This window comes from Oreochromis niloticus, linkage group LG6 (assembly GCF_001858045.2).
Source record: "Oreochromis niloticus isolate F11D_XX linkage group LG6, O_niloticus_UMD_NMBU, whole genome shotgun sequence".
Lineage (NCBI taxonomy): Eukaryota > Metazoa > Chordata > Actinopteri > Cichliformes > Cichlidae > Oreochromis > Oreochromis niloticus.
The window spans coordinates 34,938,097-34,956,812 of NC_031971.2; the positions used below are offsets into that span (position 1 = coordinate 34,938,097).

The 18,716-nt window shown below is 39.3% G+C and overlaps 1 protein-coding gene across 2 annotated transcripts; it reads left to right on the forward strand.

Moving 5' to 3' along the window:
* The first annotated feature begins 307 nt into the window (after window positions 1–307).
* chrnb3a (cholinergic receptor nicotinic beta 3 subunit a) lies at window positions 308–13,107 on the forward strand. 2 transcript variants are annotated; one of them, XM_025908261.1, is made up of 9 exons: window positions 308–746; window positions 6,768–6,919; window positions 8,284–8,328; window positions 8,726–8,816; window positions 9,392–9,501; window positions 9,678–10,191; window positions 11,686–11,876; window positions 12,099–12,315; window positions 12,521–13,107. In XM_025908261.1, the coding sequence occupies exons 4-9, from the start codon at window positions 8,763–8,765 to the stop codon at window positions 12,653–12,655; spliced, it is 1,221 nt and encodes a 406-aa protein (XP_025764046.1). In that variant the 5' UTR covers window positions 308–746; window positions 6,768–6,919; window positions 8,284–8,328; window positions 8,726–8,762; the 3' UTR covers window positions 12,656–13,107. The 2 variants fall into 2 exon arrangements, with proteins under 2 accessions (XP_025764046.1, XP_025764045.1); XM_025908260.1 differs by lacking the exon at window positions 8,726–8,816 and having other exon boundaries at window positions 310–746.
* The last annotated feature ends 5,609 nt before the right edge of the window (window positions 13,108–18,716 follow it).

The following is an 18,716-nucleotide window of genomic DNA, read 5'->3' on the forward strand; positions in this document are numbered from 1 at the left end:
TTAGCACCACACTGAATGAAAAATGTAACAACCTGTAACTCTGAACTAGAGACAATACAGTCAAGTTTAATCTTCTTTTCTATTATGCATTTTTTGGGGGATCATTCGTATTTGACGAGTGTCGACTGAGCTGCACTACTTTGGAATATTTAACATTAATAATAAGACCATGCATGTAATTTCCCAATCATAGATGCTAGTATTTGCTCACGCAGAAATGTATTTTATTTTTTATTTCTTTATTTTGTTTCTCTGATTGGGGACCAGATCTGTCCTCCCTCCTACATCCCACAGTATGACAAGCCAGCCCTCTTCTGTCCCGCCCTCAGCCCAGCTCGGCTCGGGCAGGATCCATCTCTGCTGCGGGACACGCACCAAAAGAAGGTGCAGAGAAACCCAACAGGCGACAGAACCAAGACAAGGAAAAAACAAAACAAAAATACACACACACACACACACACACACACATATTCGACACAAGGTGGTGTTTCGCAGCGTGAAGGCGGTGCGTGTTGTACAAAGCCACCAACAACCGACCGTCCTTCATTATTTAAACTGCACATCACGGCGGTGACACTCCGGAGGTCCCACTTGGCTGCCGAGATGCATGCAGGGATGAACAGTCAGATAATTTGATCTTCGCTGTGGAAATATCCACTCGGTCTCGTTGATGACAGGAGGAAAGATGAAGTTTGCGGTTGCGGTGTTGTGGTTCTGCGTGGCTCTTGGGAAAGCTACGATGCAAGGTAAGAATCTGGAAACACTCGCCTTTAAACTGCTGAAGCTGCGTAACTGTCAGGACAGAAAATCTAATTTGTACTAAACAAAAGCTCAAACTGACAGAAGATTGAGCAGGAGAATTGTGTCTAATTAAATCGAAACACGTTATATTCTCAATATTCACACTAATTGGCTAACCACGGCTCTGCCCAGTGATAAAGGTGTTCTAAAAAGAGGCAATCATGCAGTGTAGTTTAAATATGATTATAGTTTTTAATCAGGGCGCAGGACAAAACGATGGGGTTAGGTGAAAGAGCATGTTTATGATTTATTAAAGAGTGAGTTCACAGCGCCCCCCCTTGGGATGTGTGACTAAGAATGGGCTTTATAACACTACAGTAGAACAATAAGGGACGGTATAAATACAATACATATTCACAGCAATGGGAGAGAAGAATTCCCTTACATAATAAAGCCGTGAGCGGGCTATGCCTCGTAGAATTTGATATGAAATATATTGAGCAAAATACTGTGGCACAGAGATGGCAGAAAAGAAGTCCACAATCAAACTGCTGTCTCTTATTCCTACTGTCATGTGTGTGTGTGTGTGTGTGTGTGTGTGTGAGCGTGGGCAGATATTACTTTAACACACAGACACAAATTAACAATCTAAAGTTGTTTATCTGTTTGTGTGTTTATGCACATGCCTCACTAAATCCACTTCATCTCAGTGGCCTTGGCCTTTTGCCTTAATACTTCATGGTTTAGATGAACAACGTGCTGGAAGCATTCTTCAGAGATTTTGGTTCATACTGACATTATAGCATCTATTACATGCTGCAGAAATGTCAGTTGCGCATCAAGAATGTGAATCTCCCATTCCATTATATAACAAAGGTGCTCAGTTGGAATAAGAGCCGATGTATGAACTTTGTGACATGGCACATTATCCTGCTGGAAGAAGCCATCAGAAAATGGGTACACTGTGGCGATAAAGGTATGAACACAGTCAGCAACAATGCTTAGGAAGGACATGGTGTTTAAATTATGCTCAAAGTGTGCCAAGAAAATATCCCATGCGAGGCAGGATGGATCCATGCTTTCATGCCGTTTTCACCAAATTCTCACCCTAACATCTAAATGTTGCAGTGGCTGTGCAAGTTGTAACATTTGCGTATGTAAAGGTGCTCTTCTGCATACCTTGCTTGTAATGAATGGTTAATTGAGTTACTGTTACTTTTCTGTCAGCTTGGCAGCTTTACTCAGAGAACTGCTGGTCAAGGGATATTTTATCTTTTTCGTACCATCCTCTGTAAACCTTCCCAGTAGAAATCCCAGTAGATCAGCAGTTTCTGAAATACTCAGACCTGCCTGTCTGGCACCAACAGCCATGCCACATTCAGAGTCACTTAAATCACTTTTCATGGCCGAGGCGTAATATTTAAATTTCCCCTCAGCATTCAAAGCTCACGTCCTACTCTACCCTTATTATAACAATGAAAAGATAATCCTTTATTAGTCCCGTAGTGGTAAAATGACACAACTTGTAGTTTCTTTAAATATGCTTCTTTAGTATGTGAAAAAAAAACCCCCTAGTGATTACCATATATGTCATGAGTTACCTGGTGAATGTCAAGAGGTTCAGCTTGGCCTTTTTTGCATAATTCTGTTGACACACAGACAAACCAATAAAGATTTAAACCTCTGTCAACTTGCCTAGACTGAAACAGTGACAGTGGAGTTAGAATATAAAGATAAACTGCTGTTCATATGCACTGGTGTGTGACCAAAAAGATGTGTTCCCCTCCGGTTTCCTTCTCTCACATTACCCCTCGCAGTGGTGCATCCTGCTGTGGCTCTATGTGAACAGATGGTAGTCACGTCAAGGTGATCATACCAGTTGTCACCCATGAGGTGCTTCAAATTGATGAGGAGGCAGGGTGCATGTTTGCATGCTGGGTCACTCCTTTGTCTCTATCAATCATCAGCAAACCTCTCTTACTGTCTGAGACACACACACACACACACACACACACACACACACACACACACACATTCAACCTAATGCATTATAATTTCCCCACAGAGAAACAACCGCATCCTTCCAACCATCACAGTGTGTGTGTGTTCTGATCAATACTTTCCTCTTTACCTTTGCTCAGTCAAATATGCACACACTCACATAGTGCAGGGTCAGTAAGCATCTCTCTGAGGGAGGGAGTTGGCCCTTGTAGAGGAATCCATCCCTGTGGTGTTTGACTACAGGGGCTCCTGGGTTTTTGTTGATGAGAATCTCGAGATGGGCTGCTTCCTGTTGAGATGGGAGATAGATGGATTCAGCTGAGTGTGTTGTTGCCCCATTTCAAGTCTTTACAAACTGAGTGGGGATCTGATGCAATAGTAGGTAATCTGTCTGCGTCTGAACACAGCATGTGCTTTAACTTATGGCAGCACACCCAACAGAGAACAAGAGGAATCAAAAAATGAAAAAAATACAGGGTATATTTGTGTCCATGCACACACACACACACACACGCACGCACACACACATGCTTCACATCTTACCCACACTGTATGTTTTTGTTTTTTCCATGTTTATTCCTTACTTAATGACCAATAACTATCAAATGTTTGCATATTTTTAAAAAAGCAAATTTATATCTGTTATATGCACAAACATTCAGAATGTTCATTCATATGATTATAGATTCAATGACAGCTTTGAGTCTGTACAGGTAAGTCTCTACAGGACGTGTCTGAACTGGGGCAGTTTATTGAAATACTTCCGAGGTGTTCTTCTCAGGCCCCATCAGATTAAATGGGAAGCATCTTTCTACAAATATTATATAGGGTTAGGTTTAGACTCTTGGTAGGGTTAATGATGAGAAACCTGTCCTGAAGCCATGCAAGTGTTGACCTAGCTGGATGCTTCACTTCACTGTCATGCTTTAAGTTTCAGCATCACCACTTCATGAGGTATATCCATTTCAGAACTTCTTCAAGGACCTCTCTGCATTTGGCTGCAATCATTATTATTCTTTCACCCGTTTCTCTGTCCATGACAAAGAGACACATTCCTACAGTACAGTTCATTGCATGGATTGTACCCACCAGATAATGAGTAGGGATGGGAGTAGAAAACCATTTCCAGATTTTCTAATTAATCTGAATGATATGACTCCAAGCTTTTATTATTTTTACCAGTGCCAGCATGCTTTTCCACCATAGCAGTGGAGCCTTTGCACACATGCAAGCATATGCATAGTCATATGCAAGTCTTTTATTTTCCTCTTTTTCTTTATTGTGTTCTGGCTCAGAGATGATTGATAAGGAATCAATGAGTCAATAAAGTGTCAAACCTCTAAGCAAAGAGCAAAAAATGAAATCTTACTAATATTCGACCAGTGTCTGAGCATGGAGTGAGCTTGGAGCTTGGAGTTCTGCTGAAATAGTTCCGTTTGTCTTTCAGACCCATTCGGTCTATTTCTTTTATAGATATTGCACAAATGCAACATACAACATACAACTACATATTTGTTTAATATGCATGTTGAAGGACATATCCTGGTCAAAATGGACTCCAAGATTCTGCAGAGAATTACTAGAGGCCAATGTCATACAATCTAGAGTAAGTATCTGGTTAGAAACCAAGTTTGTAAGATTTTTAGGACCAAATAAAATAAACTAAGTTGACAGTCTCACAAGTCTCTTTTACTCAAGTGACTTCTGTCTAGGCATTCTACCATAAAAGCTTGAGCTGTTGAAAGCGTTCTCATTCTGGCATGTTTTCTCTTCACTTTAGAGGACTTCTGAACTTTTGTTACTGCAAAAGTTCAGAAGTCCTCTAAAGTGTCATCCTGCATTACAAGGCTGTTCTTGCTTGCTAAGTCATTTTGGCTCGACTTATTGTGGCCACTAGATCATTACTTACCATGGCCCTCCCAAAAAGCCTTAGAAAAAAGCAACATGCAGTGTTGCATCATGATATCAAGATATTTTGTAGACAAATGTCTTCACTATGCCATTATATATTACCATATTGAGATCTTTTATTGCTGTATTTCAAACATAATCAAAAACAGAATAAATTATTGCAGATTACATTTTAAATGCAATCTAAAATAAAGCCAGTTTCCTGTATTATTTATTAACAATTATACAAATAGGGATGCCCTTCTTATCTCCCTCTCCAGCTAAATATTATATCACGACTGTATACCAAAATGTAGGACGAAAAGGAGATTGCGTTGCTTAGCAGAGAGCAATGTCGCTGCATTAAGATGCAAGTGGAAGTGGGAGTTTGTTTTCTCACTTCTATCTTTTTTTCTGTCTGTTCTCATTCCCCTTGCCCCAGTTAGTGTACCCTTCTGTAGCAACCTCTCCCCTTCCCCCTTATTCAGTCTCTCTTATATTCTAGAGGGAATAGCTTTGGGTCACTCTGTCTCACTCTTTCTCTTATCAGCACTCTCCACTCCTCTGCAGCATTCCTCTCATTTTAGAGGCTGTTGATTCAAACTTTTCTTTTCTGTCTATCAGCTTCTGTTGCGACACTACCATAGGCTGTGCCAAATATCGGGCTCTTATGCGGACAATTGCTCCAAGCTTTGAGCTGATAAAGCCACAGAGTTACTGTGGGAGGCTCTTGTGTGACTCTCAAGTACAAATACCACATAATGCTCTGAGCGTCCAGCGAATGCTGCTGTCATTTGCATCTTAGTTACACACAAAGAGTAGTTTTTTTCTATTCAGTCTAGGTTTCAAACTCATACACGTGCATTTTAGTAAAGATGAACTAAACTGAAATTCACATCATAATCTTGCATGTTCTTCTCTATAACTGTTTACCTAAAAAAAACATCTCCCGGCTTGTTGAAATGAATGCACTGTTCCTTCATTGCACTGTTTCCTGTTCAGCATGAGCGTCACTCTTTAACTGACTATTATGTCTTGTGCCTGACTGCACAAAGCGCTCTGAGCTCTTTTTGTTTCCCCTGGCGATTGTTCTGTCTGAGGTGATCATGTCAGTATGATCATCTTGTCAGCCTTGGGAGCTTAGATGCATTCGCTCGGCCATGACCAGCTGTCAGTCCGAGGCTGACTGTGTGTGCATGCCTGACTCTAAGGCCCTGACTTAATTTTTTATCCCACTTATTTTTGAGACTCCGGAGACATGTGGTAGAGCTTGTTCATGCATAACTTAAACTTGTAAAACTTGGAAAAGGGTGACAGTTATGTGCAGATCTGTTTTGCACATGACTGTTGGGTGTATATGAGGTAAGTAGCCATCTGTTTAGAGGTTCAACTAGTTTTACTTTTAAGTAATGCACTTTATGATGTACAATGAGGTCAACAAAGTTTTGGACATTGACATTTTTATATATAATTTTGCCACCACAGTGGATTAATTCAGAGGGTCTGACACGAGTGCTAAATTAACTGGCTGGCCATGACAGCCATTTTTACACATAGTCCTCTATTTTCAGAGGCTCAAAAGTAATTTGCCAATTAAGGAGATAAAATATCTGGAGATGATTCCAAGTGCTGAACTTGCTATGACATGTTAGTGTGTAAATGTGAACACTGTTAAAATGAAACCTATTAAATATCATCATATTAACACCATCATTTTGAGCTATGCTAAGCTGCTCTGCTAGTGTGGTGGTGTCTTATAAAAGGTTTACACAGCTACACAGTAATGAAACAGCATGTTAAAAGAACATTATTGAAAGCCACAATGGTCAAAAGAACGTGAAATCAGTGAGTGTAAATCACCTTAATTTAGGTAAATAAAGAGCTGAGTTTAATCACTGTACTTACACACATCAAAGGGAAAAAAGGGGGGCGGGCAAATGTAATGTTCAGGTACAGTCTGTGTGAAATATGAGTAATTATGTGACGTGTGTAGACATCTGCATTGATTCCAGAAGCACATCTATTCCTTTACAAGTGTGTGACAGCTGCATCTTCTCCTGCTTTTTACTACATACAACAGTCTTACATTTTTCTTTTTTGGCCTTATCCCTACTACCTTCTTCCACTGCTTCCAGTCCAGGAAGATTTTGTGTCACTGGCAGAGTTGGAGGATTCTCTGCTGAGGAACCTTTTCAGAGGTTACCAGAAGTGGGTGCGGCCTGTTCAGCACGCCAATGACACCATCACTGTACGCTTTGGACTAAAGATCTCACAGCTGGTTGATGTGGTGAGGAAATAACACGCACATCCACAAACCTGCAGGAGATATATAGTGTGTATAGTAATGTCAAGTTAGTTAAATTGCTTTATGAATTGCCTCTGCTTGTTTACACTGCTTACTCTACCCAATATTTTTTTATATAATATTAGGTTACAATTACAAAGATTTGGGCAATTTTGGCAGTTGGTATTGATCAAATTCTTGAGCGAAGTTGATTTAGGTGAGTACACAGCTGTGTCTGTGACTCTGCATAAATTAGCATAGATTAATATGTAATATGGTTAATACAGTCCTGTTATAACCTTCTGAGGAGAAAGGGGTGTGTGGAAATAAGAAAAGAGGAGAGACAGCAGCAGGTGAACTAGAAGATAGGTAAGCAAGGCAATAGACAGATGAAGCATACAACAGGTGTAAATGTTATATATGGAGGTAAAAAATAAACTATTGTAGAGATGAAGCCTTCAGTGAGGATAAACAAGGAGAAGGGTGTCGAGAGGGATTTAAAGGACCTCAAAAGGAAGAGAGAGTAAAAACAAAGAGAAAGAAGAAAGACTAAAAGTGAAGTCTAAAGTGGACTTATACATGTAGTGGGAGAGGAAGTAATGAGGCCATCATGCCGAGAGGAATAAGATTTCATTTATTATTCACACAAGTATGCACTCACAAAGCTGCTTGCCCCAAGTCTAAAGAGGGCAACACTTTTACTACATCAGCATTTCACTTTTGTACTTCTCTCTGGAAAGATAATATTTAGAAGAGTGCCATCTTCTGGTTTTCTGTCTAAACTGCAAATATTTATACCAAATTAATTCAAGATGTTGCAGTCAGCTGTGCCTCACAAGCTCACGAGAGTAGACAAAATCAATTTCATAGATTTTCATCTTTCTTAATACTTTATACTTTTCTGCTCTCAAACTCCACATTCTGTCATTGACCTTCTCCTGGTAATCCTCTACCACCCTCATTTATTTTTATACAGTGGGTTTCATTATTTTGCATAGCGCAAGATAGGAGCAAGATCACAGCAGTAGTAAACCAAGTCGTTATTATATACTATTTTCCAAGTGAAAGTGTTCATTTGGAGTAACCTATCTCTTATTTTTTTGTCTAATTTTGTTTGTACTCTAAAGTGAGAAACTCTAAAATATGTGCGAGACCCCAAAAGCTGTTCAACTGCACTTATTAAGTAGGAAGCTGAAGAAGCAATTAACCCATCAACCTTTTTAGGCTTATGCCTTCATTTAATGCCACTCAGCCTTTTGTCTCCAGCTTTGGGTTTGCTGCTCACCTCCTCATTAGCTTCACTTATCATTTCAAGTAAGTAGATTTATAAATAATGAACTTGGTATCTTATTTTTTTTGTCTTGCAGGATGAAAAGAACCAGCTAATGACTACAAATGTTTGGCTCTGGCAGGTGAATACTAGCTCTACTGCTTACAAATTATAGGATCTTTAATTTTCAGTTTTCTTTAAATAAGCTAATTTTTATTGTTATTATTCAAATTTTGATAAGTTTTTCTTTTTTTTGGTCTCACTTGACAAGAAGATTTAAATGAGTGAGACTGCATGATTAAATAAAGGTATAAACGTACCATTGCACATATATAAAATAATAATAATTATGGAGTAATTATCAATTTTATTAATATTATTTTTATGGAGTAGTGTCATCTTGCTAAAACACAATAAAACTTGAGTACATAAATCTCAATAAAACATTTTCCATTTACGCATATTTCCAGAGGCACATTGTGCACCCATCTTTAACACACTGTTAAATTTTGCTTTTGTATATTTTATTAAATTTGGAGAGGTTCAAAGGACATTTAAGAGGAGGGTTCATCCTGGATGACTGCACTACAGAGAGAGATGAGCTCACTGAACAACACGTCTCTGGCCTTGGTGAATACTAAATTGGCTGACACAAGATGTATAATAGATAAAGATAATAAATATGCGTAGATGTATAATAGATAAGGGTAGTTTTAACTGTTACATACTGCTTTTGCCTTTTTTTTTCAGCCTGTCAGTAATAACCTTTTAATGATTCCCAATACATCCTTTAAATGTGTTACACTAATGTTACTTTCTACAAGGGATATTAAACATCAGATCAGCAAAAGAACAGCAAAAGAGTATTAAGAATTGGCCCCATTCTTATTGCTGTTTACACCTGATTGTAAACATTACTTTATATCTGCCACATTGTACAGTTTAGTGTTAATTATTCTAATTATAAATTATTTAGTAAAAATTCTGCTAGTGAGCTCTTGATTAAAAATAAGGAGAAGTATACTGGTGGAAAACATATTCTGGTGTCCGTTCCATTCCTGCTGAGCAAGCAGCCTGGTGCTGTCCATGGTGCTGCGCATGGATGGTACCATGGACAGTACCATGTGTGCAGAAACTGCACGCACTTAGCTTGTAGGCTAAATGTATCAGAGTGGGTCATTGTGTTATTGTTCGTGTTTTTATAGGAGTGGGTTGATGTGAAGCTGAAGTGGAACCCTGATGATTATGGGGGTATTACCTCTATCAGAGTGCCTTCGGAGACAATATGGCTGCCTGATATTGTTCTGTATGAAAAGTGAGTTGCACAACACTCTGCACACATTGGTACCACATTCTGAGGCAGTGCTCAGTGGCTTTGTTTTTTTAATTTATTTATTAATGCCTTTGCCTTGTGTGTTATTACCTTGCCTCACTTTTGTGGCTTCAGCCTTTTTTCCTCTCTCTTTTCCATTTCTTTCCATTTTCTCCCAGTGCTGATGGTCGCTTTGAAGGTTCACTGATGACTAAAGCCATTGTGCGCTGGGATGGCACCATAACATGGACTCCACCCGCCAGCTATAAGTCCTCCTGCACCATGGATGTCACCTTCTTCCCCTTTGACCGACAGAACTGCTCTATGAAGTTCGGTTCCTGGACTTATGATGGAAACATGGTGGATCTTGTCCTGGTGGATCATTACGTGGATCGTAAAGACTTCTTTGATAATGGCGAATGGGAGATCCTCAATGCCACAGGAGTAAAGGGAAGTAGGAGGGATGGGGTTTACTGGTATCCATTTGTCACATACTCCTTCATCCTTAAAAGGTTGCCCTTGTTCTACACCCTCTTCCTCATCATCCCCTGCCTTGGCCTGTCCTTCCTTACTGTGCTGGTATTCTATTTGCCATCAGATGAAGGAGAGAAACTTTCACTTTCAACATCAGTGCTGGTATCGCTCACTGTATTCCTGTTGGTCATAGAAGAAATTATCCCTTCATCCTCAAAGGTGGGTAATCTACGTCAGTGTTTCTCCATTGTCAAGTTTTTACTGGGCTATATTATGATTATTATTTATTTATTTTTAATCCACTTTTCTTTCTTCTGTGTTCAGTTATCCTAACTACAATCTTAATTACAGCATGCTCTAATTAAAATGGAGCACAACCACAGCCTTCTCAATTACCTGCTGCTTGAACTGCATGTCAGCTCCATTAACCAAGCAGGAGAGAAAAATGAAAAAGCCTTCAGAAAAAACTACTTTCAAAGGCAATGACAGAATCAATGACTTTTTGGTCTGCAGCCCACTACGAGGCATATTTCATAGACTATTATAATGTTGCCTGAATGTTTTATTCAGGGTTAATATGTTATTACAGAGGATAGTTTAAACAAAAAGTAAGTAGAAATGCTATAAAAGCTCTTAAAACGTGTACCATGCTTATTAAATTTATTAGACTAATTAGTATTTTTTGCAAATGAATAAAATCTATATTTAACAAGCTTTGAAATGCATCAGAAATGTTCTTTGTTCATCATTAAATATTTTTAAAGCCATTTTTAGTTAAATATAAACAAATTCCATCCATGACAGCAAAAAAGAAAAAAAAAAGGCATGAAATGGAATTTTAAACATCTACACTGGCATCTTACAGCGTTAAACTAAAGCTCTTCTCTGAAACATGTGGGTGGGTGCAGTCTCTGCTTCATTAACAGCTCCTTGAATCTCCTGATACAGTTGCTAAGGTGAAACGACTTATACAGTTAGGAGTCTCGGAGGTACACTGAGTTATATGATGTCATGTAATTCCAATCATTTAGTAGCCACGAGCCTGAGCAGAAGTCTTTTCAAACATAATACACAAAAGACTTGTAATCTTCTGCAGAGTACATGAGAAAAAGTAAATTCTACCACAAGGAATCAAAAGAATTTATTTATGTTATATACAGTCCATCCTAAAAAGCCAGTGAAACAAACTCAGGTCTCTTAAACCACTACTACATGACATTAATTTTTCTTTAAATTTGGCTAATATTCCAGATTTTGCTGATTAGTGAGTGGAGGAAGTATCCTACAGTCTTGTTCATGAGTAATGGTAATGGGGAAGTGACGGACAGATTGGGGTCACAGCTGCAGTTATATGGATGCTGCACCAGTCCAAAGTGGTGAAGAGATAGTTTAGGGGCGCTCTTGATTTACTGGTCGACCAGCGTCCACACCCTCACCTATGGTCACGAGCTTTGGTTAGTGATAGAAAGAATGACATTTAAGGCTGGGCATGTCCTACTGGGGACGGACCTGGGATAGACCCAGGATATACTTTGGTGTTCCCCTGGATAAGCTGGAGGAGGTGGTTTGGGAGAGGGAGGTCTGGTATCTGCTTAGGCTGTTGCCACCTTGACAGAGCCCCAGATAAGTGGAAGAAAAAAGATAGCTGGATGGATGGAAGTATTACTGATGTTTGTACACAACTGAATAACTGTTTCATTTTTACATTTACAGGTGATCCCACTAATTGGAGAGTACCTGCTCTTCATCATGATCTTTGTCACATTCTCCATTATTGTCACCGTCTTTGTGATTAACGTCCACCATCGCTCCTCTGCCACCTATCACCCCATGGCCCCCTGGGTAAAGAGCCTCTTTCTTCAGAGACTGCCCAGACTGCTTTGCATGAGGGGACACACAGACAGGTAACAAAGATCAGCTTTAGTTAAACAAATATTTTACTTTTCTGCTGTTGTAACTTTAGATTTACTGTACAGTATGGTATTGATCATTTCATGTAACATTCAGAGTTGAGAGAGTTAGTTATAAAATTTCTAACTAACCTTCAATGCCTAACAGTTTCAGTTAGCAGCTACACATGCAAAATAAAATAAATAAAATAACAGATTTAGTGTCATTATCTGCAGATATCACTTCCCAGACATTGAGATGCGAAGCCCAGAGCTGAAGCCCCGTCGAGGTGCGGGAAGGAGGGGCGTTCCTGGGCACTGTGGCGGTCAGCAGAGAGGCCCCCATGGAGGGAAGGAGGATGAAAACCAAGCTTGGTTGGCAATGCTGGAGAAAGCCACAAATTCCGTTCGCTACATCAGCCGTCATATCAAAAAGGAGCACTTTATAAGAGAGGTAGGCGTGGCTAAATGGAAGACTAGATGTGGGACGAATTGGGTTGCATGCGTGTTACATTATCTGTTTACTGTTACAGAAGTGGCACAGAGTCATTTACATGTCCCTAATGAGAGATGTTTTACTGTGAAAAAAATGTTTGGCGCCAACACAGACTCAGACTCTGTGTACTTTTGTGTTTCTGTGTCTCTCTTTGTTTCATCAGGTTGTACAAGACTGGAAATTTGTGGCTCAGGTGCTGGACAGAATTTTCCTGTGGGCCTTCCTAACAGTGTCAATCCTGGGAACTGTCCTTATCTTCACCCCTGCTTTGCAGATGTACCTCAGCACACCTTCATGAAGGCGCACACTCAAACTCATGAATACTCTCCAACAGCTCGTTCTTGGTTTCCAGTCTGTCTTTAACTATGATTTATTGATAAAGCTCAATGAAACATTCATATTGTATCTTTCTATTGTAGAGACAAGCTCGGGCAACAAACTTTTACCTCCCTACAACATGGTTTGCAGCCTGTAATAACTACTGGAAACTGTAATGCTCTAGATGCAACTTGTCCTTTGCTGTGAAATGCATGTAGAGGGGTGCAGAGGAGTACAAGCAATAAGCAGGTTAAGGTAGCGTGTATGATTTGAATATCTTTGTTTGTATAAATGTAAAAGTAATTATACATGCAACAAAATGCACAATGTCACTCCATGAATATTGAGCTGTTTTATGTGTCACATGCACTTTGTTGACTATTGTATGTTCTGTAATGATGATCAGAATAAAGAAAAAAATGAATACCACTATTTCTGTGTTCTTTTTTGAGACATCCACACATGCTGAACACGTAGAATAAAGTGTTAAATCAATATCTATAAATATGGTAAAATGATTAGTAGTAGTAATGATAATAATAATACTAAAAATAGATGTTTGGTACCCATAGGGTCCGCTACATGGTAATCTAGCAGTGTAAACTGTACCCAAGAGCTTCAGTGTGCACTAGAATTTGTTATTAGTTGTAATGACACAGTATATACACTAAGTGGCAGCAGACATCCATTTTTTGTCACAAAGGCACACATGACGGTCTCTGCAGAACAGCAGTAATCTTTCTTCAATAATGTGGTGGAATTAGTGTTGAGCAACAATGGCTGAGAAACAGTTTCCATAAAGGTTCATTCTTTACTTCCAAATTTGCCTACAAAATAATGCAACAGCTACAATTTAAGACGTTGTACATAGACTATAATAAGTTAGTAAAATAAAATCACTTGATATATTACAGAGGGATGTCTGATATCTGCTTAGGCTGTTGCCACCTCGACCCAGCCCTAGATAAGCAGAAGAAAAAGGATAGCTGCATGGATGGGTTGATGCCATGGTTCAGCATCAACCCTAGAGAAACAAAACTGTAAGATGTAACAGTGGTGAGGTGCTGTGTCAGTCCTCATCAGATGAGCTATGCACAAGGGCATATTATCATCACCATCGTCATCATTAGTAATTACACGAGGAGACAGTGACCCTAAATCTCCCTCATACTTGTTCTCCCAGCTGACTCGTGTATTTGAACCACGAACTGTAACTTTATAATGGTGGTAACTTTCTTAAATTTTTAGTCACCCAGATGTTACAAGTGGCAGTCTAAGGCGATATCGTATTGTTGTGTGATTTGGCCTAGTTTTTGGAAGATGAGTTTGTTCTCTGACTTATTAAATATGGCTGGGATGCTTAAGCAAGAGTCTCCCCTCTTTCCCCTGCACTTGAACAGTCTGACCTCAGCCCACTCTTCCATTATTCAGAGCTACAGATCTGACTCAGGAAGACAGGTGTGTGTGTGTGTGCGTGTGACACAGATAGACTGTGACAGAGGAGGGTGCAAGCCCCTCAGGATTGCATACAAATAAACAAGCTTTCAGCTCTTTCAATGGAGAAAAATCTTTGACCGTATGTCAGACACCCAAAATATTTTGAACAGAGCTCTTCTTTCCAGCCAAAAACATATTTCATGTACTTGCTTTCTTTAGAGCTGCTGGGAAATTAATAATTCAAGACAACTAAACTGTATGAGAGGTGGCGTCAGTTATTTGTGTTTAAAAAAATGAAACCCACAAAAGCACTTTAAAATATACCTTTGTCTTTCCTTATTTTCTGTACTTCTGGATCTGCATGATATCATCAAAAGCAGATAACGTTAACATGCTCATTTTAAGCATATAGCTCTGGCTGTTAGCATGGCATCTCCAACCACTTGTTTAAATTTCCTATTTGCAAGGGACAGCCAATCTTAAAGCCAATGAGAAAGGTGGCCAATCTTGTGGTATAAAGGATTATTATCAACAGTGAATCATGCAAAAATAAAAACAATGGTGTGGGACTTGAGCACTTTAATCCCAGGCTTTCTCTACCCATGACACTGCTTGTGTTGTTATAATTTAGACAAATTATGTGAACAAAAGATAACTGAAAAGAGCATTTGAGCTTGTCTCGCTTTAGGGAAAACCTCACTCTCAGCCAACTATCTTGTGATTGGCTGCCCCTCACAAACGGAAAGTTTGAGGGGCAAACTTCTGTGTTTAGAGAGAGCTCTGAATCTGTATCTTTGTCAGTATAGCTAATATTAAGGACATTGGCTATACCAGGGGTCTGCAACCTTTTACACCCAAAGAGCCATTTGGACCCGGTTTCCACGCAAAAGAAAACACTGGGAGCCGCAAATACTTTTTGACATCTAAAATGAAGATAACACTGTATATATTGTTTTTTATCTTTATGCTTTGTGTGAACAACTAAGGTGTGCTGCTTATGAAATCCATGAAGTGCTACAGAGAAAATTAAATTATATTTATGTAATTAACACATTTTGAACTCTTAAAGAAATATAACAAAAGGAAAGACACCAACCTGAACTAAAATGATCCATGTAGCAAACAAAAACTGTTATCAGCCGCCTCCCTTATATCGTCTTTGGGCTGTTGGAGCCTTGACCTGACTCTTAAAAACTAATTGGAAAAAAGCACTATGCTGCTGAAAAATGAAAAATAGATATTTGCAAAATTCTGCCTAAATATGTATTTTACCTGGTTAATGCGTGCGGCGGGGCGTGGTCTGCAGTGCCGCTGCAGGGGAGGCGGACTCACCTGAGCGACACCCGCAATCACGCCTCGCCGCCTTTACGTCTGCGCTATCTGTGCTGTTGTGTTGTCGGGCTGTGAGCTGAAAAGCTACAGCTGGCTGTATGCGTACAGCAACCGTGTGTGAAAAGTGCTCAATAAAGAGATGCTGAACAGCGTGTTCATGGAAACATCGTCGGGTCTGCCGTGATTTGTTTACAATGGGACTTCTGCTCCTGAACCTCTGCGCACAGAGTCCGCAAATTGGGGCTATACGAAGTCAGTTTACACAGGACTGTAAGCTGTCATCTGTCAGGCGTGAGCGGTGTTTGTCTTTAACATAGTTCACGGTGGAGAACAGCTGCTGACATAATGTGGATCCGAAGATCCATAATTGGCCTACCTGGGGTTGAAAGTCTCGATAAATGCACGGCGTTTCGGCGGGTATACCGGCTTCTGCGAGTGTGACTCTTATTTTGAGCAATGAAAAAATAATAGAATATAATTTTATTTTTATATTTCAATATCACAATAATCTTCCAATTTAGAACTACGAGTTAAAAAGAACTAACATAAATAAAATACACTTCAGCTAAATACTTCTAATTTATTTGCCCAAACCACGCGGAGCCGCAGTATAAGGACTAAAGAGCCGCATGCGGCCGACCCCTGGGCTATACTAATACCAAAAGACACAAGTTGAATAAGACAGAAAAACCCAGCTGATTATGAGCATTTTGATAAGTTATTTATACAAATGGTGAACAGCTCATATGACAAAAAGTGTAGTTGATTAAAAAAAAGTCAAAAATCTCTCATTTGATCCCAGGAGGAGACACAAATCCCTTGAGGGTTGCATCAGTAAGGGCATCTGGCATAAAAAAATTGCCCAATCAAATATGCAAAGCTACCCATCGTGATGACCCCTTGTAACAAAGGAAACAGCCAAAAGTTGCTTTAAACATGTAGCAGAAAGCAAGGAACAGATTCATCTTAGTGGCAGAATTAACTCATTAATGTTTATCAGGCAGTGTTTAACAAACTAATGATCTGACAGTTGACAAGAGGACAGGCAAGACTCTATAGCACAGATTTTGCACAGGTGAAAGTGATCAGACACAAATCAATAAGCTACGGTGAAAATCGCCAAAGAGGGAAATGTGAGAATGAATGAAATGAAAAACAAGTCTCACTTTTGTCAGCTGTGTTGGATAAATTACAAATGATGGACATACATTCGTGGACACAAGTCACTTGGACTCACTAAAGTTGTCATGCAGTATTTTATATTCATAAGGATTTGGACTCAGTTCGTTCCATCTGAGTGAACATTCATTGCTAAGCCAGACACTGTACAAGTAAAATTCAGCTTTACCTACCTTTATGTGTCAGGTATTTTCATTTCATTTCAAGGCAATAGGCACTGCTTTACTGTGAGACGGGTTTAGAAATACACGATTAAAGCTCTCGTTGAGAAACATTCATGGTTTCTTTTCTGCTTAGTACTGACTTGGGATATGCATAGTTTATTTTCTGTGACACCGACATACAATTCCAGTAGGAATGAACAAGAAAAGATTGAAAAGGTGATCATAGAGGCACTCTAGGGAATTTCCTGGCATATAGAAAGACTCAATTTTCAGCTTTATATCTGTTATCACCACTGGGAACTGCAGCTTATCTGAATGAAAAGGCAGAAACACACAAGGTTCTCTACAAGGTCAGTCACACAACCATTCTTAATGGAACAATTCCAGGTTGTACATCACTGAGAAATTACAGGGTTGTTGCCCTGGCACTGTGGGTGAAAGTGTTGGAAAAGACCTGTTCATCCATCCACTTGCTGAGCTTATATTTTCATCACATCTACTGTGTTTGTGCGTGTGTGTGCGTATGTGTGTGTACACAAGCCTTGTGAATTCACGACACAACTGTCAGTAGCACTTACAGCACTACGAAAAGCTTGTAAGGACTGCAAAACATACTCTACTGCACTCCTCAGCCTCTTCATTTAAAGGTGTGATCCTTCCTTTCAAAGAAAACACAGACCTATTTCAACATGACCTTTACCTTTCATGTCTTCTGTCATGAAAACTGACAGTCTGAGTGAAGAGCATTTGCTGTTTTTTGCTCACAGAAATATGAAAGTGAAAAAATTTATAGAAAAATGATGGCAACGAGGTAGGTTTTTCAAGAGGGGTTAGCTGTGAGAAGGTGAATAGGTTGCTATTAGTTATGGACCTTCACACAGAGGTGTCATGATCTGTGTGCGCTGATCGTGTTGGATAGAGGGCTCAAAAGCAGAAGCATAGAGACAGGAGTGGACTTAACAAAAAAAGCAAGCCATTTATTTAGGCTGGGAGAAAAACCAAAAAGAATATAAAAGGCAAAAAGAGTCTAGACTTTACTAACTAAACAAAACACTAAGAACTGGACACATGGATATATGGAGTAACTGACACAATATATACACATGAGGGTGATTTAAGTGAAGACACATGGAAACACAGGGAGAACAAATCAGGCATAAGGAGACAGGGGAAGCGAAGCTGAACACAATGCACATGACACAAAGCACTGCCAAAATAAAACAGGAAGTAGCATGCACACCAAGAGTCAGACAAGGACACACAGGCTTGACACCAAGACAGGGGTATACAAACATGGAAACACACAACAGACTGGGGAAGATAAAGGATGAGAGAGAGGGAGAAGAACATGGAGACAGACACAGAGACATGACAAGGAGTAGACCATGACACAGAGGTACATTTACTCACTGTTAAATAAATCAGTTCTAGATATGGAAAAGGTCATGCTAAAATGCTGCATTCATAAAAGCTATTGTCTGTATGTGAAAGTCATTTATACAGAAATCAATATATTTAATTTCTAAAAGTATTTAGTGAAAAGTGATGTAAAGATAACTCAACAAGATATTATCACATGTCCTTTGTAGAGTATTTCAGCAACTTTCAGTTCATTTTTTGTCGCCAAGGAGCAGTTAGGTTAGCTGTAATTAGAGTTTCTTCTACATGTGAATTTGCCCTTTCTAAACAACATTTGCAACTGTAACAAAGAAGGAAAAAAAACTCAAAAACCTAATCTCTTCCACTCTGGGCAACAAATAGGATGTTTCCCTTGGGAGTTAGTGAAGAACAAAACAGAGTGAGAAGGAGAATGAATACAGGAACTGCAAATTAATGTTTTTCCAGACCTGCTAAGTATAAACAAGTATTTGCTCACATGTTTGCTGTATCTATTATTTAATGTCTATTAAACTTGAAAGAGGCCAAAAT

What these genes read in the sequence shown, in the direction of transcription:
- chrnb3a (XM_025908260.1), top strand. Translation starts at nt 671, where the DNA reads ATGACAGGAGGAAAGATGAAGTTTGCGGTTGCGGTGTTGTGGTTCTGC. An exon ending in TCTCACAGCTGGTTGATGTG is followed by an intron (nt 6,920 to 8,283) that starts GTGAGGAAATAA and finishes TTTGTCTTGCAG; the next exon opens with GATGAAAAGAACCAGCTAAT. An exon ending in GATATTGTTCTGTATGAAAA is followed by an intron (nt 9,502 to 9,677) that starts GTGAGTTGCACA and finishes ATTTTCTCCCAG; the next exon opens with TGCTGATGGTCGCTTTGAAG.